The 24,364-nt window shown below is 40.5% G+C and overlaps 2 protein-coding genes across 2 annotated transcripts in view; one reads left to right on the top strand and one right to left on the bottom strand.

Annotated features, from left to right (window-relative positions):
• Positions 1–2,789, top strand: part of CFAP126 (cilia and flagella associated protein 126) — a 31,363-nt gene extending 28,574 nt beyond the window's left edge. Inside the window, exon 7 of the mRNA XM_036871344.1 lies at positions 136–2,789. Within this exon, the coding sequence (XP_036727239.1) occupies positions 136–429 (294 nt within the window). The 3' untranslated portion in view covers positions 430–2,789. The remainder of the gene's footprint in view (positions 1–135) is intronic.
• Positions 2,103–24,364, bottom strand: part of SDHC (succinate dehydrogenase complex subunit C) — a 28,110-nt gene continuing 5,848 nt past the window's right edge. The window contains exons 3-6 of the mRNA XM_036851879.1: positions 22,386–22,487; positions 12,256–12,317; positions 5,910–6,073; positions 2,103–2,971 (exon numbers count right to left, since the gene is read on the bottom strand). Coding sequence (XP_036707774.1) covers positions 2,867–2,971; positions 5,910–6,073; positions 12,256–12,317; positions 22,386–22,487 — 433 coding nt within the window. The 3' untranslated portion in view covers positions 2,103–2,866. The remainder of the gene's footprint in view (positions 2,972–5,909; positions 6,074–12,255; positions 12,318–22,385; positions 22,488–24,364) is intronic.

Here is a 24,364-nt window from a genome sequence, read left to right as displayed (position 1 = left end):
AAATTTAACTCTTATTTGAAACCTGACCTTTTGTTCATGGAATGGGGAGAAAGGGATCTAGAATTCTGAGATGGATTGGGAATGATCTAGGCCTAACCTGAAACATAATTGTCTCTTCTATTCCACCCCTGACAGCCCCGTGATCCAGATAGTCAGAAGAAACTTGAGAAGTCTATCACAAAGACTGTACAGCAAGCACCAAGTCCAACCATAATCCTAAGCTCCCCAGAATCAAATCTCAATTCCCCAGATCAACTCCAAAGCTCACACCCCTCTGAAGGTCACACTCCGGGTCCCCAAAGCCCACCCAACTCTCCGAAGAGTCCACCTGGAAGCCCATGTATGCTAGAACACTGTGCAGGTCCTAATTTAGCCGAGGTCCAGAAATGCAAACCTGGAACTCCATTAGGGACTAAGGGACCACACTGAGAAAACCTGTCTAGAGATTGAGTGATGTAAGCAAGGCCCCCCAGTCAGGGAAATTATGGATGGGAATAAAGGCAAATTTGGAAAATAAACATTCTTTGTTGAATCTTCTACTGATTTGGATTTTTCCCTCCTGCTATGTCTGCCTCTTTTAACCCATAACTAGGAGGAGGGTTGGAGGAAATAGAGCAGGGAAAAGAACATGACAGTGACTTGGGGGTAGAACACAGTTTTACAAGGATTGAGTCATTTCCAGAAATGACCAGGAGGAAGCTGGTCTGAATCACAGCAAAAGAAACCTCAAATAACAAGTCTGTCACCCCTACTCGCTCACTTTTCATCCTGAGCATGAACTACAACTTCAAAGTCAGAAGTACAATCATTTAGGGTAGAGTGTGTGTATGTGCATTTGGAGAAGGTGGGGAAGAAAAGGTACAGGAAGCCAGAGTAGAAGACACAATCCTTGTCTAACACTTCATTATCTGATGACAGAACACACAGGGAAAACAAATTAGAAAGAGTTATAAAAGCAAAACTCAAGCAAAAATACAAATATAATTTGAAAACAGAAGATATAGAAGTGATTAGAAGACAGAGAAGAAAAATAAAGGGAGACAACAAGTAGAAATTTAGGACAGAATAACATACATGATGACCACACTGCCACTCCCCCCACCCCAATCACCTGAATGATAAGAAGCCACCAAAAAAGTCCCTTATCTATTTCCCAGCCTCCAATTTGTTTATCATTATCCCCATTCTGCATCTTCCTGGCACTGGCTGTTAAATTTAATGCCCTTGCCAAACCTTTCCCAGTTCCAGTGCCCAATTGTTCCCTGATAAACACATATGCCTAACTCCAAGGACAAGTACAGAGGACATATGTATACGCTGGAGGAAGGCTACAAAGACTTCCCAGGGCCAGTGTAGCAAAAAGGGAGAAGTGATCATCACTTAAAGCCAAAGACTACTTGGGAGCTGGGATGAAGACTGTTGAGGCAACTAAGTAAGGTCTTCCTCTCCAACTGACACCAATTACAGCCACTGTTACTTCTCTCCAACCCACAGCTTTAACTGGTTGGCTAAAAACTCAGAGTGACAGCAAGATAGATCTGTCACCCCAGAGTTTCCAAAGACTATCAAAGCAGCACTCCTGTCAAGGCAGTTAGGGACCCAAAAGCCTGGCCTACATGGATTATAAAAGTAGCAAGTTTTCTCATTAAACTACAAATGTTTGCCAGGTTTCCAACAATCTCTCCTTTCTTACCTCTACTCCCCTTTCTCCCCAAATGGACATACTTAGTTCATATTCATAGTCCCGTGGCTGTCCCCTCCATTGTTCCACTGGATCATAATTTGCTGAACTGTACCTTAAGGCTTATAATAATCAGTTCTCAGTGGGATTTTGGAGCCTGTAATAACCAAAAATCTCTCCACATGCTTAACTTCCTCTCTCTTGCTCCTTCCTTCCCTGAGGTTTCGGCAAGATGTTAAAACCCTGGCTACTTGCATTTGATTCCCTGAAAATTTTTCCAGTGGTCACTTGTAGGACAAACTGTTTCCCTCCTGAGAAAGGTCGGATTGGGGGATGTAATCGCCTGAGACCAGAGGGAGGGGGAGGAAATTGGCTCCTCCCCAATCACCATTGTCTTGGTTTCTCAAGATATCAAGGAGAGTCAAAGACAAAATAATAATTTTAATTCCATTTCAGAAAAAGCTGTCACATGAATTTGGATTAGAAAACATGACAATAAGAGGCTTGGCTTTTCTGGAAATGCAAGGAAGAGAAATAATCCTTAATAGGTTCAATGATAGTTTTCTGGATCTTCCCCTTGCATCAAAAGCTATATATCTTCTTCTCCCCAAAGCATGTTCTCCAAGAGCCAACTTACTCTCTTCATCTCCCTCTAGCCGGGACAGGCTAATTCCCCTCCACCCCCACCCCTCTTCTTTCAGTCACACTGTGTGGGTGTTACAGACCCTGGGCTCTGACCAATTAACAGAATTGTCCTTTAAGCCAGCAACCCACAGGCAGTGGCAACCCAAGCCCCACTCCCAGTCCCCAAGGCAGAGGCCACAGAGTGCCATTGTTTCCACTGTCTTAGGAAGAAGGAGCCAAAAGCTCACCCTCAGCACAAATCAAGGCCTAATATGGAGAGAGAATGAGGGCTCCCAGGCCCAGAGTAGGCTGCAAGCTGGGGACAGGAAAAGGGAGTTTTTACAGTCATTCCATCTTTAGAAATAAGGGGAAAACTGGATCCTTTTCCACTACTCTGGTTCTATAAGGTACTCTTACTGCTGAGCTCCAAGGGGATCTGCAAGCACAAAAGGGTCTAAACAAATCAAGATAACTTTGCCATGGCCTAAGATAAGAGTAACAAACAGGAAGACAGGTCAATGCAGTAACCGGTAGGAAGATGATGCTGGGAACGTCGGCTCTTCACATGGCTGCCAGCCCTACAGAGGACAACACGGTAAGAACCAAGACAACCACTCCAGACTGGTATAGCTGGGAAATCGTCAGGCCTTTTCCTAGGTCCCACATCTGTAGAAATAAGAAAAAAAAATTTTTTTTCAGCAATCAGGGTCCTGGTCACTCTCACAGCTCCTTTCTCAGAAAGAAACTCCACCTAGGAACAGGCAATTCTACTCAGCATGATTCTAGAGAAAAGCTCTTCTCCCCTTATTCCTGACCTTCACTTTCCTCAAAACCCACAATACAGTAACGACCACCCACTTATCCCAATGACAGTAAAGGGATCCATCCTCAGCCCATAAGATCTTCCAGAATGAATAGATAAAAACTTTCCCTCGTGACAAAAAAACTGATCAGTGTTTCCCAAAGTGTGTTTCTCCAAAAACTAGTTCCTCAGAATGTTAAAAGGCATTACATGGGGGAAAAAAGTTCTGTGGTCAAATTAATTTGGTAAAAGTTTAACTACAAGACTTCTCAAACAATTTATTAATGCACACTGTTAATCTCCAAAATGGATATAATATACATGATTTCCTAGGTATAGCCAACCACAGAATCCCCTTTGAGAAGGAACATTTGTCCATCAGAGGACTAGTATTTTTTTTTAAATAAATTTATTTATTTATTTTTGGCTGCATTGGGTCTTCATTGCTGCGCATGGGCTTTTCTCTAGTTGCAGCAAGCGGGGGTTTCTCTTGTTGTGGAGCACGGGCTCTAGGCACGCGGGCTTCAGTAACTGTGGTACAAGGGCTCAGTAGTTGTGGCTCATGGGCTCTAGAGCGCAGGCTCAGTAGTTGTGGCGCTCAGGCTTAGTTGCTCTGCAGCATGTGGGATCTTCCTGGACCAGGGTTCGAACCTGTGTCTCCTGCATTGGCAGGCGGATTCTTAACCACTGGGCCACCAGGGAAGTCCAGGACCAATATTTTTAAAAAATACTCTTTGGGGTCTAGAATATTATTTCTCAATTTTGTTTTGACTGTCACCCACACCCCCAACTAAGAAATATCTTTTTAATTAGTACCCAGTGTGTGTGTGTGTGTATGTATGTGTGTGTCTGTGTGTGTGTATATATAAAATATATACTATATAAAAGTTCACGAAACAATAAGCAATATTTATCATTACCATGTGTGTTATATTCTATATGTTGTATTCTATTTAAATTTTTTTGTTGTTGTTGGTAGCAATCCACTAAATTGATTTTCTACCCATTGAGTCAAAAAAAACACAATTTAAAAAATACTGATCTAGACTCTCTTGTGACCTAGGGACATTAACATATTGTACTCTAAAAGATCCCCTCGGGCAAAAGTAGAGTCTTCAGGTTTCATACTTTCCACATATGACTGTCTCAACACACACATATACCTATACCCTGAATGTAAAACTGAATAAATTAGGATTGCTTCAGAGAAAAATTAGAGAGCTCCCAAAATAATCAAGATGAGAAGATGCCCCTACCTCAGCTGCCAAAGAGCTTCTACCTAGATAAGATTAGGAGTCAAACAGATTCCACAAAAAGCTGTTTTGCTTATAAAGGCACAGTGTTTTACCAAAAAATCGAGACCTACTGGGTGGTGGTGATGGGGGAATATTCTCTAGCATACCAGAGACCTTGTCACTTCCTACTCTCTTAATATCAATTCCACCCTCCACTCCCCCACTAGATCTTCTGGCAAGGCAATTATCAATAAAGCTCAGAGTGCAAGAACTATGGACTGTCACAGAGAACAGATAAAATCCTGTCCCACACTCAGAGCCAGGACTTGCTAAAACAACAAACAAAAGCAGATTTAAGGGATTAAGAAGAAAAGCCTTGACTGAGTTCTGACATTGTATAAAATCTCTTCCCCTTCCCTCCCCCCATACTGAGACAAAAGCAAATATATGGCAAGTCCCTGCCTGAGCCAGGATGCCAACAAAGGAAGCTGATCAGCTGATTCCATTGGAGAGCTTTGTTCTGTGGAATAAGAAGTCACTAATGGAAATTGCCCTCCCTCTCCATCCCCTCCTCCTGAGGGAAGTAAAGTCATTTTGAATCAAACTGAACACTGCCCCAGGGAACAGTTGATAGATACACTTAATTTAGTAGATCATTTAGTCTCTCACTTTTCTGATTCCATTAAACTGTCTATTGGACCAGACTACAATTCAGAAAGTGCTTATCTCTAGGCTCTGATGTGGAAGTTATGAAAGGTCAAATTAAGGCAAGAGCATCCAACTGACAGATGGCTTAGGTTGAGAAATAATGGAAAACCAGAAAGAATGAAGCTGTAATTATCTTCCTGGGAAAGGAAGCAAGACTAGGGGTAGGGAGACCACAAAATATAAATCTTAAAGTGCTGTAGGAGAGATTCATCTCTGACCTGGGGCAGGTTTCATTAAGCTTTAATTCCTTAATAAAGAGAAGGAGACACCAGTTTGAACTGACCCCAAGGTCATGTAGGAGGCAACATGGTCAGATTTCAGGCTATCAAAAGATTCCTAAACTCAATATTTGGATCCTAGCACCCAGTTGCTTGTTAAAGTTGGCCCCATTCTCTCTAATAGTTCAAAACAAACAAAAAACAAAAGCAGTTAACACAATCCAATATCAAGATAATAAACGTCAGTATATTTGACTCCAGCCAGATTTGTCACTCTGTGTTGATAGGAAGTTTAGACTGAAAGCAGTAACTACTATTTGTCTGATAAATATGCCTTCTATGCCAGATGTATGGCCTGGCTTCATGGGTCTCTTTTAGTAACATCCCTCTCGAAACTAAAAGAGTTCACTGAGACCCTGCAAGTATCTTCCAGGCCTACGTCCAGTCTCAGCTACATCACCAGCTGGGCTACCTGGCAACGCACAGGGCATCTAGTTTAGCTTTCCCCAAGAGGCCCTTGAACAAAGGTCCAGCACAACTAACTTTAAGAACAGCACTAAACCCACACCAGGAAAGAGAAAATCCTTCCAGGCTCTCCATTCCTTTCACCCAGAAAATGCACAAGTCTACAATTAACTTACCAAGTGTCGGATCCCATTCCAGGTGTGATACGTGAGAGGGAAGACGAGTGCAAATTTGGCTGTGTGGATCAGCGCTGGCCCCAAACACAGGGACTTTACAAGTTCCAAATGAGACTCAAAGCTCCCAGGGACCAAGAGGGCTGATAAGCCAAAAAGAGAGACCCCTGAGGAGAAACAAAGTAAGCCCGTCACAGCTACACACCAGCTACAACCAATGTAACACATAAAACTGGGTTCTATGACAGCCCCTAGGACTTCACACAATTCTAAACCATTTTAAAATGGGGACGATTTAAACTAATGTTCACATTTGCAGTGAAAGATTCGCTACTTGGAATCTGACCCTAATCTCTTAAATTTGCCATATATTTTAGCATATTGCTCCTTCTTTCAACATCTCTCTCTATAAAAACTTCACCCACCATTTTAGAAGCCACCTCTGGCTGCATCTATATCATCATCTCAGTAAGAAAAAATAATAACAGTACATTCAGTCCAAGGAAAAGAATGGGAAAAAATTTTAAATCACTCAAATCTCTACCATACAAAAACTTAACTCAAAATGGATCAGAGACCTAAATGTAAGAACTAAAACCATAACACCAAGAAAACAAAGGCGTAAATCTTTATGACCTTGGATTAGCAGTGGTTTCTTAGATATGACACCAAACCAGAAGCAACAAAATAATAAACTGGACTTCATCAAAATTAAAAACTTTTGGGCACTGTCCATTTCTCCATCAGTCTGGAAGAATGCTGGTGCTGAGAATAACTACCATGGCTTCCAGCTCTTTGACGAAACCTCAGATGCGTCAGAATTTTATAGCATTCATAGGAGAAGCAAAGGCTGAAGGAAGACATGCTGTTCACACCCTAGGATGAGGCAGCCACATCAGAGTCTGGTCTCCTAGAGGTAAGTGCGGCTGAGTGGCCATTCCTGGGACTCAGTTATTAGACTGCTGTCACATTTGGTGCACAGATCAGAGCTGAGCCTGGTATCTGAGGCATATGTGTGGCTGTCGAGGTTTCGGAACTTCAGGTTTGCACTGAAATTCAGAGGATAATGGGGAGCTCCTGTGATCGTCTAGCTTCCTATCTATCCAGACTGTCAAAGATCCTTGAATGCTCTTGGGTCATATTTTCCTCCCAAACCTTCTCAAACTATCTCAGTTCCATGGTACCTCAGTGTTTTCAGGAATTTTTTTCATGATGCCCCTAAGCCAAAAGAAAAACCTAACAGTTCTGTTTATTAAGTAGTTAGATTCAAACAACTTAAATATTTATGTCCTAATAATTTAGCAGCTATTTGAAAAAAATATCCTTGTAAATGGAAAGAAAAAAATTTTATTCTTAAATAACCACAGTTACTTACTAATATGTTGTTGGATATCGTACATCTCAAACCTCAGAAATTAAATTGGACATTACCATCCTCACTTCCTGTTCCACACTGACCTTCACACAAGTCGGATTAGAGGATCAGACCTTCAGTGAGAGACCAGGCAAACCTACTGCTCAGGCTGTCAGCTTCGTTTCTAGAAAAGCCAAAGGACTTACAGATTTACAAAGTAATTAACAGAACTCTGAAATTACTGTTTTATTCTCTTGGGCTTTTTGTGAGATGGGACATGAATTATTGATTCTCAAATGTGATATGTCATATGTTAGGAATCCCAGTCATTCCAGACAGAGGCAGTGTAGAGAGAGTGAAAAGTGCACAAACTTTGGTTAAGACAGATCTGAGTTCAGTTCTGTCACTAACTAGCTACTATATCATCACTTCCTTCTCTGCTTATAATAATGCCTAGTTAGGACTGTGAGAATTAAATTAAATACATATATATAAAGTTCCTAATACAGGCCTGGTAGTGATTATTATTTACATTAATAGTTGCAATATCTAATCTTTTACCTCTCAGAAAATGTCTGATCATTTGTAGCTAAAAATCTCATTCTCAGCCCTTCCTACTCCATGTCTTGGTCCTTGAATTGTCAAGAGGGGATGACCTGGAAAAACTGATTGTCACCAGAAGAGAAAATGCTTCTCAGAAATGCTTTGTTTTCCCTCAAGGCATGAATACTCCTGCCCGCCACGCACCCCACCCCCCCACAAGGCTGCAGGGAAGCAGACAGGCAGAATATATGATGAGATTAGTTTGACAACACTTTAGTTAAGACAGCAATCAGGTACTGCCAACCTGAGTTTTAATCATCATTTGGACAGGTCCACCAAGTCCCTTTTAGATGTTTTCATTCTCTTTGCGGTGACATCTGCAGAGGCTTGCTGGGAAGAAGTGTCTGAAGGAACTTATGATGGCTTCTGGAGGTGGCAATAGGATTTACTGACAATCCGCACAGTTCTGTATGTAGCACTTAACTGCAGAGGAGCAGGCTGAAATTGGTCCTGGCAGCCAAGTGAAAGCACCATTTAATTTTTCTTAGTGATTAGATGGGACAGCTTCAGTGGCTTTGTTTTCATAATTTAAATTGTTTGGCTGTTAGAGGAGTCCCTCCTCAGGCACTCAGGTTCTAGGAGGAGAGGCTATTTCCTGCCTCCCAGTACACTAGACATCAGAGGATGATTTAGGAAATTTCATATTTAATTTCTTCTCATATACTTTTCATTTGTAAAAGGAAAGCTTTGGCCAAAATCGCTTCTGATTAACTTGATATTCCTTGTTTGAAGATGTGATACAATAAGAAATACGTATTTGGTCTTTTTCCCAGTTCCTGGCACACAGCTCCTAAAACCCTTGTAATCTCTGGAGTGAAAGGAAAGTTTTTTTGTGTGCTAATGAGATAATTAGTAGCTGGGCGGGGGCGCTGGGTGCGGGCGGCCAGACAGCTTCAGGATGGGGTCTAGCTGCCAAAAAGACCAAGGCATGATTTGAGGATTGGGACTTTTAGTCCCATACCTCCCCCTCCCGTTCCCTGTCCACCTCCCTCCCCCAACCCCACCACACCTGGGAGTGGCTGATGATTGAGCTAATCACCAATGGCCAATGATTTAATCAACCTTGCCTAGGCAATGAAGCCACCATAAAACCCCCTAAACTACAGGACTCAGACAGCTTCCAGGTCACTGAACACAAAGATGTGCTGGGAGAGTGGTGTGCCCAGAGAGGGCATGGAAGCTCCATACACACTCCCCTCTCTGCTCCCCCATACCTTGCCCTGTGTATCTCCTCTGTTTGGTTTTTTAAATAAAGGAGTTGAGGACTTCCCTGGTGGCGCAGTGGTTAAGAATCCACCTGCAATGCAGGGGACATGGGTTCGAGCCCCGGTCCAGGAAGATCCCACATGCTGCGGAGCAACTAAGCCTGTGCGCCACAACTACTGAGCTTGCGCTCCTAGAGCCCGAGCTCCGCAACAAGAAAAGCCACCGTGATGAGAAGCACACGCACTGCAACGAAGAGTAGCTCCCACTCGCCGCAACTAGAGAAAGCCTGAGCGCAGCAACGAAGACCCAATGCAGCCAAAAAAAAAAAGTTCTGAAGCAAGTTTAAAAAATAAAATAAAATAAAGAAGTTGATCCTTTATTTTAAAAACCAGTATGACTTGGGACTTCCCTGGCGGTCCAGTGGTTAGGACTCCACACTTCCAATGCAGGGGGCACAGGTTCAATCCCTGGTCAGGGAACTAAGGTCCCACAAGCCACATGGCAAAAAAAAAAAAAAAAAGAAACAAAACAGTATGTCTAAATAAAGTGTCTTCCTGAGTTATGGTGAGCTCTTCTAGCAAATTATCAAACCTGAGGAAGGGGTCATGGGAACCCTGATTTACAGCTCAAATTTTATATATTTAATTTAATTCTCACAGTCCTAACTAGGCATTATTATAACCAGAAAAAGAAGCGATGATACAGTAGCTAGTTAGTGACAGAGTTAGGATTGAACTCAGATCTAACTCCAAAGTTTGTGCTCTTTTCTCTTTCTCTAAACTGCCTCAGTGGGGAATGACCAGGGTATAACACATCACATTTGAGAATCAATAACTCCGGTCCCATCTCATGAAAAGCCCAGACCAAAAAAACAGTCATTTCAGAGTTCCATTAGTTACTTTATATATCTATAAGTCCTTTGGCTTTTCTAGAAAAGAAACGATTGCCTGAGCAGTAGGTTTGCCTATACAGTCAAGTGACCTTTCACTGAAGTTCTGATTCTCCAATCTAACCTGTTTTTAAAGACTATCCAAAACATTCAGGACCATTCTTCTACCCATTCAAGTTAATTGTACAATTTATTTATAGTTGTATTCCTCTAAAATATCTGTTGTTTGGCACTCATATTTTCTTTTTCGAATCTCATTCTTTTTATTGTTGTATGTTGCATCTTGATAACCCTTTCCCAGTCTCATTCACATTGCAGCTTCAGCTACCTGCCATTCTCAAGTAATTTACCTAATTTCACCTAGATTTTTATACTGTCTGTCACTATGAAAAATCACGAGTATTTTAATCCCTACAGAATCTAAGCAATGAAAGAGTGTTACTAGCCTTCTCTCTCCACCTTTTAAAGGGCTGCTTGTAAAGGTCTTCCTCAATAAATTCTATATAAAGTCAAACTAGTGTCATCATGCTTTTTTAGTTCAACATGCTTTATAGAATTTATATATCGGCCACAAAATCTCTATAGTCTGAATAAATACCTAATCATGGATTTGTCTAGGCCAAACAAGTGAGAACATGAACCTTTTATGACTTCCCATGGTTTACGGGATCAAGTTCCAACTTCTCAGCACAGCAGTCAAAGTCCTTTACTGTCTGGCACACTTTCCAGCCTTATCTTTTGCTGCTTCTCCCATAACACAACTCTTAAACAAGCAGATCTAGTTATCATTATCCAGGACTCTGGATGCTTTCCAAACCCTGTGCCTTTGCATAAGGTAGTCTGTCCATTGGAAAGTCCTCCTCTACCTCCTTTTCATGAATTCTCCTACTCATCCTTCTTTCAAGTTCTCCAATTCCTGCAGAGTTGTTCTCCCCACTGGGATCTCATACCTCTATTAAAAAGTTATCACAGTGCATTCTAAATATTTATTTGTCTTACTCCTTAGACTCTTTCACCTTTGAGGGTAGAGGCTATTATTATCACTATCCAATTTCTAATGCATAACAGGAGATTAATTAGAAGTTAGAAGGAACGAACATATCTGAAATGACCACTATGAGCAAAGTGATTTACATGGTTGTACTCATTTAGTAAATAAAGATTTACTAAGCATCTACTGAGTGCTAGAGGATATGAAAGGTAAATAAGATAGATGCAGTTCCTACTCTATGAAGAATTTACAGCCTAATAAAAGAGACAGATTTATAAAAACTAAGCAAATAAAATAATTACAAGTTATATAATAACCTAAGGAATGGTAACAAAGGAATGATAACATCGGATCTTAGATAGGAGTTCCTATCTTTACTTGCTTACCAACAAAACTAATCTAATTGTGAATAGCAGAGACTTAGTTTTGGGTAATTCCTCCAATGTCTCAGCAGCAGCTCCCTAAATACAGGATCCCTATATTTGAGCCACTAGTCCTGTTGATGACCACTTCAGTGAAAACATACTCTACGGAAGCCTAGGAGGGGGCCCAAAGGATATTATGAAAAACAAAAATATGTCCATGTCTCCAGCACTAGCCAGAGAAAACTTTTAAAATACAGCTGATCCTCTTATAAGGTACTTCCCTACTGTGGAAAGATCCATCAGACTCCAGAAACCTGACTATAATCTGTACATCCTACCTGTAATAAACCTTACTACCTGAAAAGGATGCACTAAGACCAGCATACGACTCACTCTGCAGCTGTATTTCATATTATATAAATAAATAAATAGACATTCTGATTTGTAACCAAGATTTTTTGAGATTGGAGAATGAGTTAATGTTTTTGCATCTGATCAATTCTAGGTGATGAAAACTGGGTGCTAAAACTGAGTTTCTGAAAGAATAAGGTTGATGATTAATCTTGGACTGTGTTTGGTCAGTCAGCCAGTCTATCTCCATTATATTTGTATATCTGTTCTCTGTAATGTCAATAAACATACTATCAGGACATGCTAGGGATGATTTAAAAATTGGCTAAGAAAAAATAAGAAAAAGAATTAAAAAAAGAAAAAAAATTGGCTAAGAAAAGAACCTGAGCACTGTGTGAACTCATAATTAATTGTTAAAGAAATGAACAAACAATAAGCTTAAATGACTTATCATTTTCTCTAAATCAAGTTTCTGAGGAGGCACTGCCAAGGAGGCATTGCCAAGAGCCAAAGAAACAGAAAAGTTTTTCAAAGCAGTATGTGTGTGTGTGTTTGTGTGTTCACGTGCGCATAAAAACACATATACATACCTGCACTCAAGGCAATACCAGTGCCACGGTGGCAAATGGACATCACCATGGGAAGAGACCATCTGAAAAGAAACACAAAAAAGCAATTAAAAAAAGGAATAGATGACACCATAGTAGAGAGTCCGTCTTGGCAAAGAGAATATAAACCACTTCGGAAATAGGCAACCATTTATCACAAAACAAAAACAAACAGCTTTCACATTCCTGTGTTTCCACTCTCTAATTTGAAAATAAGAACAATGATTTACTTAAGGAGAAGCATTACTCCCTTTTCCAGATTGCATCACTAACAGAGCTGAGAGGAGGAATCAATTAAAACTCAAACTCCTCCTTTCATAAGAAGAAGGAACATGGGTCAAAAACATTAATTAAAGTTGCATACAGTTAGAAAATAAACACTAGATTACAACCACCTGGGTCCTTCCATTTCTCCAGTCATAAGACAGAAGTAGAAGAAAACCTGAGTTTTATTTATCCACTGTTTCATATAACATACAGTCATCTATGATCTTTCTTATTATATACCCCAAAATATCCAAATTGAGCATATCAGTCATTCCCTAATAAATTACCTATCCCAAATTTAAAATCCCATTTTGCTGGATTTAGTATATGTTCTTAATCCACAGTAGTTTTAAAATACTTTGTCATCAAACCACTTTTTAAAGCATGTTCTGGGACTTCCCTGGTGGCGCAGTGGTTAAGAATCTGCCTGCCAATGCAGGGGATGTGGGTTCAATCCCTGGTCCAGGAAGATTCCCACATACCGCAGAGCAACTAAGCTCATGCGCCACAGCTATTGAGCCTGCGCTCTAGAGCCTGCAAGCCTCAGCTACTGAAGCCCATGCACCCAGAGCCCGTGCTCCACCACAAGAGAAGCCACCACAATGAGAAGCCCGCGCACCACAACGAAGAGTAGTCCCCACTTGCCGCAGCTAGAGAAAGCCCGCGCGCAGCAACGAGGACCCAACACAGTCAAAAATTAATTAATTAATTAATTAATTAATATCAATCAATCATGTTCTGATTTGTCTATCTGCCAAAGCATTTCCATGGAAGGACAACCAACACTGCTACATTCTGGACCTAGTGCTCATGCTCAAGAGGGAACTGGTTAGTGAAATGGAAAGAACAGGCATCTTTGGATAAAGTTAACATTCATCCTGGAAAGTCAGCTTAGATAGGGAATGCAGAGCATAATCAGACCACGTACTCCATACTCTAAAGGGAAGCAAGTCAAGTAGGTTGAAAGGACCACAAAAGGAAATTCTATGTATTAAAAATGGTCACTGTGGGCTTCCCTGGTGGCGCAGTGGTTGAGAATCCACCTGCCAATGCAGGGGACAGGGGTTCGAGCCCTGGTCTGGGAAGATCCCACATGCCGCGGAGCAACTAGGCCCGTGAGCCACAATTACTGAGCCTGCGCGTCTGGAGCCTGTGCTCCGCAACAAGAGAGGCCGCGATGGTGAGAGGCCCGCGCACCGCGATGAAGAGTGGCCCCCACTTGCCGCAAATGGAGAAAGCCCTCGCACAGAAACGAAGACCCAACACAGCCAAAAATAAATAAATAAATAAAATTAAAAAAAAAAAAAAAAAAAAATGGTCACTGTAAGAAAGGAGTAATGTCTAAAGAAACCAAAAAAACTGGCTAGACACCACTCTGATTAACTCAGACTAACAAGATAAATATAAAAGGCAGAAGAAGAGCCTCATAACAAAGGACAAGCGGAGAACAATGGCATAATTTGATTAGAAGAATCAGGAGACTAAAACCCAGAATGAGCTGAGGCTTGCAAAAATGTCAAGGACAACAACAAGGGGCTTTTAAAATTGTATTCAGGGAAAGACAGCCTCCTAACTGGGGTTGACAATTTTATGTTAATGGATGACAGAGTGCAAAGCAGATTGCTCAACTATTTTATTTGTCAAAGAGAATGATTATCAGACTGAAAAAGACAGAACAAATATTGATTTGAAAGAAAAAAAAAAAGTGGGGAAATTATAAGACATTGCTTAGCATTCCAAGTGCACTTAGGGTTCCTGGCAAGATGAATTAAATCCCAAGAGCTAACACATGGAACATATGCACTGTTCTAGTAATCTTTTAGACATATTGAAATGGAAAATGGGAGTCAAATGTTACCCTAATTTTAAAAAAATGGTTAGGCTCCCCTGGTGGCGCAGTGATTAGGAATCCGCCTGCCAGTGCAGGGGACACGGGTTCGAGCCCTGGTCCAGGAAGATCCCACATGCCGCGGAGCAACTAAGCCCATGTGCTACAACTACTGAAGCCTGTGCGCCTAGAGCCCGTGCTCTGCAACAAGAGAAGCCACCACAATGAGAAGCCCGTGCACCGCAACGAAGAGCAGCCCCTGCTCGCCGCAACTAGAGAAAGCCAGCACGCAGCAATGAAGACCCAACGCAGCCAAAAATAAATAAATAAATAAATTAATTAATTATTTTTTTTTAAAAATTTTAAAAACTGGTTAAAACCATAGCCTGGTTAGCCTAGTACTGAGTAGGTAAGGGAGATTTTATTTTCCAAACAACCATGATATTATTTCCAGTCTCACATGATCTTCCAGAATCTTGTCACTCCTCATCAGGCAAGTATTTATATTTAGCCCCTTGACTCTGGGCAGGACTTCATGACTGACTGCCTCAAGATATAGAATGCAGCAGAACTGACACTGCACGAGTTCCAAATCACTTGCCCTCCTTCTATCCCTCCATCCCTTCGTCCATCCCTCTCTTATGCAATATGGAAGCCCAAAATAGCCTCAGCAGAGAGATCATGTAACAAGACCCATGTAGAGAGAAAAACAAAGTCCCCTCTAAGAGCCAGAATCAACCCAAGACATGTGAGTAAACGGATCTTCAAATTATTTCAGTCCCAGCCTTGTGTTCTCTAGTTGAGGCCTCAGACATCATGGAGCAGAGACAGATCATCCCCACTATTTCCTTTCAAACATTAGATAAGAGTCAAGCACAGAAAATCAAGATTGTTTAAATTCACTTACAGAAAAGATGATCACTAGGAGCCAGTATGATTTCCCTTTGGAAAATTTTTTTTCAGGAAATACTGAGATCCTTTTGAACACAGATTATATCTTATTCATCTTTGTATTTCCAACTCCTAAAAAAGTACCAAGCACACTGTGAGCAATTAACAAATATCTACTGATTTGAAGTGTGTTAAATTTTTTTCCTTTTTTGACTGTTAGTAGAATGTTAGTCAAGGAAAAGCTAGAGACATAAGATATATGATTTTCAGCAAGTGACCTAACATTATGCTGCAAACAATATCACCAAAAAAGTAAAAAGCAAAGAAGATATATAAATGGCCAGTAAGTATATGAAAAGATGCTCAGCATCACTAATCATTAGAGAAATGCAAATCAAAACCGTAATGAAATACCTCTTCACATCCATTAGGATGGCTATTATTAAAACAACAACAACAAAAACAGCAAACCACAAATGTTGGCAAGGATGTGGAGAAATTGGAACCCTTGTGCACTGCTGGTGGAAATGTATACAGTGCAGCCCTTGTGGAAAACAGTATGTTGCTTCCTCAAAAAATTAAATATAGGGACTTCCCTGGTGGCGCAGTGGTTAAGAATCTGCCTGCCAGTGCAGGCAACACAGGTTTGAGCCCTGGTCTGGGAAGATCCCACATGCTGCAGAGCAACTAAGCCTATGCGCCACAACTACTGAGCCTGTGCTCTAGAGCCCGCAAGCCACAACTACTGAAGCCCATGCACCTAGAGTCCATGCTCTGCAACAAGAGAAGCCACCACAATGAGAAACTACGCACCGCAACGAAGAGTAGCCCCCGCTCACCTCAACTAGAGAAAGTCTGCGCACAGCAAAGAAGACCCAACGCAGCCAAAAATAAAGAAAAAAATTAATTTATATTAAAAAAAATTAAATATAGAATTACCATATGATCTGGCAATTCCACTTCGAGGATATACCCAAAAGAATTGAAATCAGAGATTCAAAGGGATATTTGTACACCCATGTTCATAGCAGCATTATTCACAAGAGCCAAAAGATAGAAACAACACAAAAATCCATGGGCGAATTAATGGATAAGCAAAATGTGGTATATACGTAAAATGGGATATTATTCAGCTTTAAAAAGGAATGGAATTTTGACACATTCTTCAACATGGATGAACCCTGAAGACATTATGCCAGATGAAAGAAGCCAGATACAAAAGGACAAACATTATATGATTCTACCTTATGAGGTACCTAGAGTAGTCAAATTTATAGAGACAGAAACTTGAATGGTGGTTGCCAGGGGTTGGGGGCAGAGGGGAATGGAATTATTGTATAGTTTCAGCTTCGGAAGATGAGAGGATTCTGGACATGAATAGTGGTGATGGTTGTACAGCAATGTGAATGTACTTAATGCCACTGAACTATACACTTAAAAATGGCTAAACTGGCAAATTTTATGTTATATACATTTTACCACAATTTAAAAAAAGTAAAAAGACAACCCAACTTAAAAATGAGCATAGGACTTGAAGATACATTTCTCCAAAGAAGATATACAAATGGCCAATAAACACATAAAAAGATACTCAACGTCAATAAAGGTTGTCAGAAAAAAAATGGACTTAGATCTATTTTATATGGTTCAAGGTAGAACTAGAACCACTGTACAGAAGATATAAGTTGTAGTAAGTTCAATAAAATGAGGGTCTTTCTGATAATAAGAGAAATTCCCAAATTGGAAAAGGGTGGTAGTGAGTTCCTTGTCTCTGGAGGTGTGCAAGCATAGGTAGACATCCATTTATGAAAATACTGCAGAGGAAATTCACTCATTAGGTACAATAGTGGCTTTTAAACTTTTTTATTTTAATTTTTTTATTATTATTATTTTTTGAGCAGCACCCTTTCTTCAAATGCAAAATCCTTAAAGTCAAGTTGCTTTGGTTATCCAGAACTAAGGGCCTACAGTGCAATCTGCATGTTGGCCAGCCCCACACAACTATCTGCAGAAGCTTAATGGAATATCCAAAGCCCCAAGTAGCAGTCTTAAAACCAATGAGGTTGAAGATTAAATTAAAATTTAAGAACATTTCTAACTCTTAAGTTTTTAAAACTATTTTTCTAACGTCCTTTAGAATGACTTGTTTTCCTAATAACATAATCCCAATACACACATTTACTTTGATAAACTGACTTAATTTATTAAGAGATAAAGAGGGGGCTTCCGTGGTGGCGCAGTGGTTGAGAATCTGCCTGCTAATGCAGGGGACACGGGTTCGATCCCTGGTCTGGGAAGATCCCACATGCCACGGAGCAACTAGGCCCGTGAGCCACAACTACTGAGCCTGCGCGTCTGGAGCCTGTGCTCCGCAACAAGAGAGGCCACGATAGTGAGAGGCCCGCGCACCGCGATGAAGAGTGGCCCCCGCTTGCCACAACTAGAGAAAGCCCTCGCACAGAAACGAAGACCCAACACAGCCAAAAATAAATAAATAATAAATAAATAAATTTATTTTTAAAAAAAAAGAAATGCACAAAAGAATTTAAAAAAGGAAAACAAAAGCTCTGACATCATTAATTTAAAAAAAAAAAAAAAAAAAGAAAAAAAAAAGAGATAAAGAATACTTCAGGGACTTCCCTGGTGGCACAGTGGTTAGGAATCCGCCTGCCAATGCAGGGGACACGGGTTCGAGCCCTGGTCCCGGAAGATCCCACATGCTGCAGCGTAATTAAGCCCATGCACCACAACTACTGAGCCTGCACTCTAGAGCCCATGAGCCACAACTACTGAAGCCCGCAAGCCTAGAGCCCGTGCTCTGCACGGGCCTTGCTCACCACAACTAGAGAAAGCCTGCGTGCAGCAACAAAGCCCCAACGCAGCCAAAAATAGATAAATAAATAATTTATTTAAAAAAAAATTTTATAAAAAGAGTACTTCAGAAAGGGCTAATTTGACCATATACTTCCATGCCACCTCCAAAAATCTATAAAAGTTAGCAACAGAAAATATATGATTCCAGATATCTCAGACATCTTTCCCAGACATTTCACCTTGGAAACAGCTCTATGTTTCCTGCTATTTTTTTTTTCCCATAAATATGTCTAGAGTTTCATAACCAGAAGAGCAAACAAGGTAGTTTGAGTCTCGTCTCATCAGCTTATTACTGTTTGTTATATGACCTGTGAAAAAAGGCCAGGGCTTTAAATATAGACTCAAAATAATTTGAGAAGTTCTTCATCATCATAATCCTCCCCCACATCTTTCATCTCTTAAAAAAAAGTTTTACCATAAAGTAGCAAGGATTGAGAACACTTATTAATCTTCTGTTTTAGCAGAATGGCCAATTTCTACTGTTCAATCAGAATTATTTCTGGAATCTGGCTTGGAAAAAATCTGAAGGGTTGTGGTATTTGTGGAGGTGGTTAAAAAATGACCAGCCTCCCTGGCAGGAACCCAAGTAAAGATGGTAGCTGAGCTCAAGATGATTTGCTGAGTTAGCTAGAAAGGAGCAGATCTATAGGGGTTTTTTGGGGAGACACCAGCATAACAGCCATCAATGCTACTTCTGAAGACAACAAATTAACAGAAATAGATGTACGTATGCATATGTATATACTCACATATACACATGTACATGTGTGTATTCATACATATATCTCATAGCTCTATCTACTAAAACAGCCTAGAAGCAATGATATCCTGGTAGCAATGAGCACATCTAGCACCCAGACCTTGATTTCACAGGAGCCATCTTGAAAGAACTCCCACTAGCTAAGTCTGGGACAATCTGAACAACAAAATAAATCAGAGTAACAGTGTAACTCTTTGGGCAAAATAGGAATTGTGCAATAATAGGAAAAAATATATATATACATATTTTTTTAATTAATTAATTAATTAATTTTTGGCTGCGTTGGGTCCTCGGTGCTGCTCACGGGCTTTCTCCAGTTGTGGTGAGCGGGGGCTACTCTTCATTGTGGTGCACGGGCTTCTCATTGCGGTGGCTTCTCTTGTTGCAGAGCAAGGACTCTAGGAGCATGGGCTTCAGTAGTTGTGGCTCATGGGCTCTAGAGCGCAGGCTCAGTAGTCGTAGCTAATGGGCTTAGTTGCTCCGCGGCACGTGGGATCTTGCCAGACCAGGGCTCGAACCCATGTCCCCTGCATTGGCAGGCGCCACCAAGGAAGTCTATATATATATGTGTATATATATATCTGTTCCTAGTTTCTGACACAGCGCTCCTAAAACCCTTATTAATCTCCTGAGTGATAGGGGTGCTAGGAGTATCTTTTTATTTGGTCTTTGGCTCTGGTTCCTGACACACAGTTCCTAAATCCCTTGGAATTTCCTGGGTGGTAAGAGCCATCTTTGTTCTAATGAGGTGACTCTGGATGGGGGTTGGTCCCCAGAAAGACCAAACCATGACCAGAAGCTTGGAACTTTCAGCCCCACCCCCACCTCCTTCCGGGGAGGGAAGGGCTAGAGATTAAGTTAATAATTGATCATGCCTATGTGTTGAAGCCTCCATAAAAATCCCCAAAGTACAGGGTTTGGGAAGTTTTCAGGCTGGTAAATACAGCCACGAGAGGAAGGTAGTGCACCGCAACTCCATGGGGACAGAAGCTCCTGTGCTCAGGATCCTTCCAGACACAGAACTACCAAAAAGGGCACCTGGCTAGTCATCTGTATCATCTGTAATATCCTTTATAATAAACTAGTAAATTTAAATAAATGTTTCTGAGTTCTTTGGGCCATTCTAACAAATTATTGAATCCACAGAGGGTGTTGTGAAAACTCTTGATTTATAGTTGATTAGTTAGAAGTACAGGTGACAACCTGGGACTTGCGATTGGCATCCGAAGTGGCAGGCAGTCTTGTGGGACTGAGCCTCTAACCTGGGGGGTCTGTGCTAACTCCAAGTAGTTAGTGTCATAACTGAATTGTCGGACACCCAGTTGGTTTCTGGAGAGTTGAAAAATTGGTTGATGTGGGAAAACCCGTACACGTTTGGTATCAGAAGTATTGAGAGTAGAGAGGAAACATTAGTGTCTTTCCTTTAGTTGGTGTCATAAGAGTAGAGAAGAGTTTTTCCTGTTAGAAATCCTGGAGAAAGAAAGAGAGAGAGAGAGAGAGAGAGAAAGCAAGCAAGCAAGCTTTACCCTATAGTAATAAACAAGGTATGATGGAATTAGAAAAATCACAATTTGGCAACCATCACAGTAATAACTGATTCAGGCAACTACCATCGAAAGATGCTAATGGGTAAACATCTGACGAGAAATAGAACATTATAGTCTCAGAGTACCACCCCACAAAATAAGAATTAATAAATACATCTTTATTCATTAACTTTATAGTGGAGAAACCTGGCAGACACACCTTAACCAGTGATAAAAAGTTACATCACCAACCAGGGACTTCCTTGGTGATCCAGTGGTAAAAAATCCACCTTACAATGCAGGGGATGCAGGTTCGATCCCTGGTCAGGGAACTAAGATCCCACATACCACGGGGCAACTAAGCCCGTGCACCACAACTACTGAGCTCGAGTGCCTCAACTAGAGCCTGTGTGCCACAAACTACAGAGCCCATGTGCTTTGGAACCCATGCATCACAACTACAGAGCCCGTGCACCCTGGAGCCTGTGCGCCACAACTAGAGAAGAGAAAACTTGCATGCCACAACTAGAGAAGAGAAAACCCGCACGCCACAACTAGAGAGAAGCCCATGCACCACAACGAAGATCCCACATGCTGCAACTAAAACCTGATGCAGCCAAAGATAAATAAATTAAATAAATAAATAAATAATAAATAAATCTTTAAAAAAAAAGTTACATCACTACCAATGGGATAAATCATCATCATGTGTCACCCTCTGATAGGATGCACTAAGAAGAACATTACATCACTTCAGAGGTATTCCTGCCAAAAATGCATAAACACAAGAAAACATCAGATAAACCCCAAACTGGGAAACATCCTAAAACTGTCAAGATCATAAAAGATACAGAAAGGCTAAAAATTGTTCCATACTGAAGGAGATTAAAGAGACAACTAAATGTAATACATGATCGTGAGTTGGCTCTTGGACCTATAAAGGACATTATTGGGACAACTGGCAAAATCTGAATGGGATCTGAGGATTAGATGGTAACACTGGATCAATGTTAATTTTGACTGTGACGGTTGTAGTATGGAGAGTTTCCTTGAATTTAGGAAACATACACTCAAGTATTAAGGGATTGTGGTAGGCAGAAAGATGTCCACATTCTAATCCCTGAAACCTGTTGAGTATTTACCTTAAATGGCAAAGGGGAATTAAGGTTGCAGGTGAAATTAAGGTTGCTATAAGCTCACCTTAAGATAAGGAGACTATCTTGGATTAGCTGGATGGGCCCAATATAATCCTTTTAAAGTCCTTAAAAGTGGAAGGGTCTGGCAGAAGTAGGGAGTTAGAGAAGAAATGTGACAATGAAGCAGGTTCAAAGTGATAGGATGAGAGAACTTGACCCACCACTGCTGGTTTTGAAGATGGAGGAAGACCACAAACCAAAGAATTCAGAACAGCCTTCAGAAACTGGAAAAGGCAAGGAAACAGATTCTCCCCTAGAGCCTCCAGAAACGAATGCAGCCCTGCTAACACCTTAATTTTAGCCCTGTAAGACATGAGCCAGAGTTTGACCTACAGGACTGTAAGATAATAAATGTGCTGTTGTAAGCCACCAAGTTTGTAGTAACTTGTGACAGCAGCAATAGAAACCTAATACAGGAATAATGGGGTATCATCAACACTGCACTTGTTCTTAAATCATTCAGACATGTTATAACACATTGGGAATCTGCATAAAGGTATAGAGGAACACAGTGCACTACTTCTGCAACATTTATGTAAATTCGAAATTGTTTCAAAATAAATTTTTTTAATTAATAGGAATTACATTTTGACTTACCAGAATTTTCCAAATAGTAGTTTTGCAGGCTAGATTACCCTTCTAAGGCCAGAAGAGAGAATTTAGTCATCTTGTTATAAAAAAGGCCTAAGGGAAATAATCAGGGAGGCTATGGGGCAACCTCCAGAACTTTTATCCACTACTACTAAATCCCCTGGTTCCAGAGCCCTTACCTGTAGATAGTGACATGGGGAGACAAAGGACGGTTTGAACCAGTGTTCTTAGTCCAGAACCTCTCCATCTCTTCTTTGGCTGTGGTTCCCAAAGGGACAGCACTAAAATAAAACCAAAAGGTTTTAAAATGATTAAAAGTAAACTTGGTTTAAATTTTCACATAACAAAAAGTTAAAATATATAAAGGTAAGCTGGGCTAGATGAACCTATGTATTAGGAAAACATGGTTTGTCCACTCACCTTATCTTTCTGCCAAGTTTGACTCAGTTATTAATAACCTCAATCATCCAATGAGGTCATATCAGAGGATAACTCTTCTTTCCAATCCCCCAACACACTGGTCCAGTAATGGAGGCTAAACTTCTTTCTTGTTGGGCAGCAGGGCAAATATATTTCAAAACCATTTACATAAATGGATTATCCTTTTCCCAGGCCATGGGTGATATCTCATACATTACCACCTGCTCTCATCTGGCTCTTCAAGACTCCTTTTTAGGTTCTCAAAAATCAAGAAGTGGATTCAGCTCAGTACCTCTGAATAGCTTCTTGGTTTTCCTTGTCACTGGGCTAGGCTGAAGCCAACTGTTTTTTTCTTTTTCTTTTCTTTTTTCCTTTTTTTTGGCTGCACTGTGGGGCATATGGGATCTTAGTTCCCCTACCAGGATTGAACCTGCGCCCCCTGCAGTGGAAGTGCAGAGTCTTAACCACTGGACTGCCAGGGAAGTCCCTGAAGCCAACTGTTAAAACAGCTGTGTTCAACACTTTAACTTACTATGTGCCTATATTAAACATGATCTATCCCCCTCAAGAAAATATTTCCCCATAGATTACTTATTAATTGCAAAAGTTAAAAACAGTAACTCCATACTGGGAAAAAATTTAGCAGACATTTCTGTATTCAAATGATCAAAGTTAAAATCACTAATGGGACAAATGACATCATATGCCCCTGATGTGATGTACTGAGAATACAACATCATTTATGTATTACTCTTGCCAAAAATGGATAACCTGAATCTAGTCATTAGAAAACAATCAGACAAACCTAACTTAAGAGACTACAAAATAACTGACCTGTATTCTTCAAAAATGTCAATGTCATAAAAGACACAGGAAGGCTAAGAAATAGTTCCAGGTTAAAGGGTACTACAGAAATATGACAACTAAATATAATATGTGAGCCTAATTAGATCTTGGATGGGGGACAGGTGGACTGTATTTCTATAAAGTACATTATTTGGGACAAATGGAAAATCTGAAAAACAACTGTATATCAGATAAGATTACATCAATGTTAAATTTGCTGAATTTGATAATTGCATTGGTATAATTATACTGTGTTTTATAAGATAATGCTCTTGATCTTAGGAGAAGTTTGTTTTTTTTTTTTTTTTTTTTTTTTTTGCCGCATCACACAGCATGTGGGATCTTAGTTCCCCGACCAGGAATAGAACTGGTGCCCCCTGCAGTGGAAGCTCGGAGTCCCAACCACTGGACCGCCAGGGAATTCCCTTAGAAGTATTTAGAAGTAAAAGGTCATGATGTCTGCAATTTAATCTCAAAGAATTCAGAGAAAATAATCACAATAATTAAATTGTGCTGAACCACACTAAATTGTCACTACTAGGCCAGTTTTGACCCACAAAAAGGGCAATTTCATATAGCACAACCTAAAATATATACAGTGATAGGTAAACACAGCAAAATGTTAACAACTGATGAATGTAGGTGAAAGGTATACAGAACCTCCTTGTACTATTCTTCCAACTTTTCTGAAAGTACCAATTATCAAAATATTTCTATCTCTCTTTTTTTTTTTTTCCGGCAGTACCACACAGCTTGCGGGACCTCAGTTCCCCGACCAGGGATTGAGCCTGGGCCGTGGCAGTGAAAGCACTGAATCCTAACCACTAGACCACTAGGGAACTCCCTGGAAGTACAAAATATTTCTAAAATTAAACGTTAAAAAAGAAAAGAA

Source organism: Balaenoptera musculus, chromosome 1, assembly GCF_009873245.2.
Source record: "Balaenoptera musculus isolate JJ_BM4_2016_0621 chromosome 1, mBalMus1.pri.v3, whole genome shotgun sequence".
NCBI lineage: Eukaryota > Metazoa > Chordata > Mammalia > Artiodactyla > Balaenopteridae > Balaenoptera > Balaenoptera musculus.
The sequence above is the reverse complement of the archived record's forward strand: the minus strand, read 5'-3'. Positions and strand labels throughout refer to the sequence as shown.